General features: G+C 70.2%; 1 protein-coding gene across 1 annotated transcript in view; it reads right to left on the bottom strand.

Moving 5' to 3' along the window:
- ETH_00042645 (uncharacterized protein) overlaps positions 1-238 on the bottom strand; it is a gene marked incomplete at both ends in the record, with an annotated part of 1,003 nt that overhangs the window by 353 nt on the left and 412 nt on the right. Inside the window, one exon of the mRNA XM_013376353.1 lies at positions 3-238. Within this exon, the coding sequence (XP_013231807.1) occupies positions 3-238 (236 nt within the window). The remainder of the gene's footprint in view (positions 1-2) is intronic.

Here is a 238-nt window from a genome sequence, read left to right as displayed (position 1 = left end):
CTGCTGCTGCTGCTGCTGCTGCTGCTGCTGCTGCTGCTGCTGCTGCTGCTGCTGCTGGTGGTAGGGGTGGTGGCTGCGGGGTGGGGGCTGCTGCGGCTGCTGGTGGCGGTGCTGGGGAGCTGGCGCTGGCAGCAGCTGGTGTTGCTGCTGCTGCTGCTGTCGCTGCTGCTGCTGCTGTTGCTGCTGTTGCTGCTGGTGCTGGGGTGCCTGCCGACGGCCGCTGCTGCAGTAGCGGGCG

Source organism: Eimeria tenella, genomic scaffold (genome assembly GCF_000499545.2).
Source record: "Eimeria tenella Houghton genomic scaffold, Eth_scaff3384, whole genome shotgun sequence".
NCBI classification, from domain to species: Eukaryota; Apicomplexa; class Conoidasida; order Eucoccidiorida; family Eimeriidae; genus Eimeria; species Eimeria tenella.
This window is presented reverse-complemented; position numbering and strand designations above follow the sequence as displayed.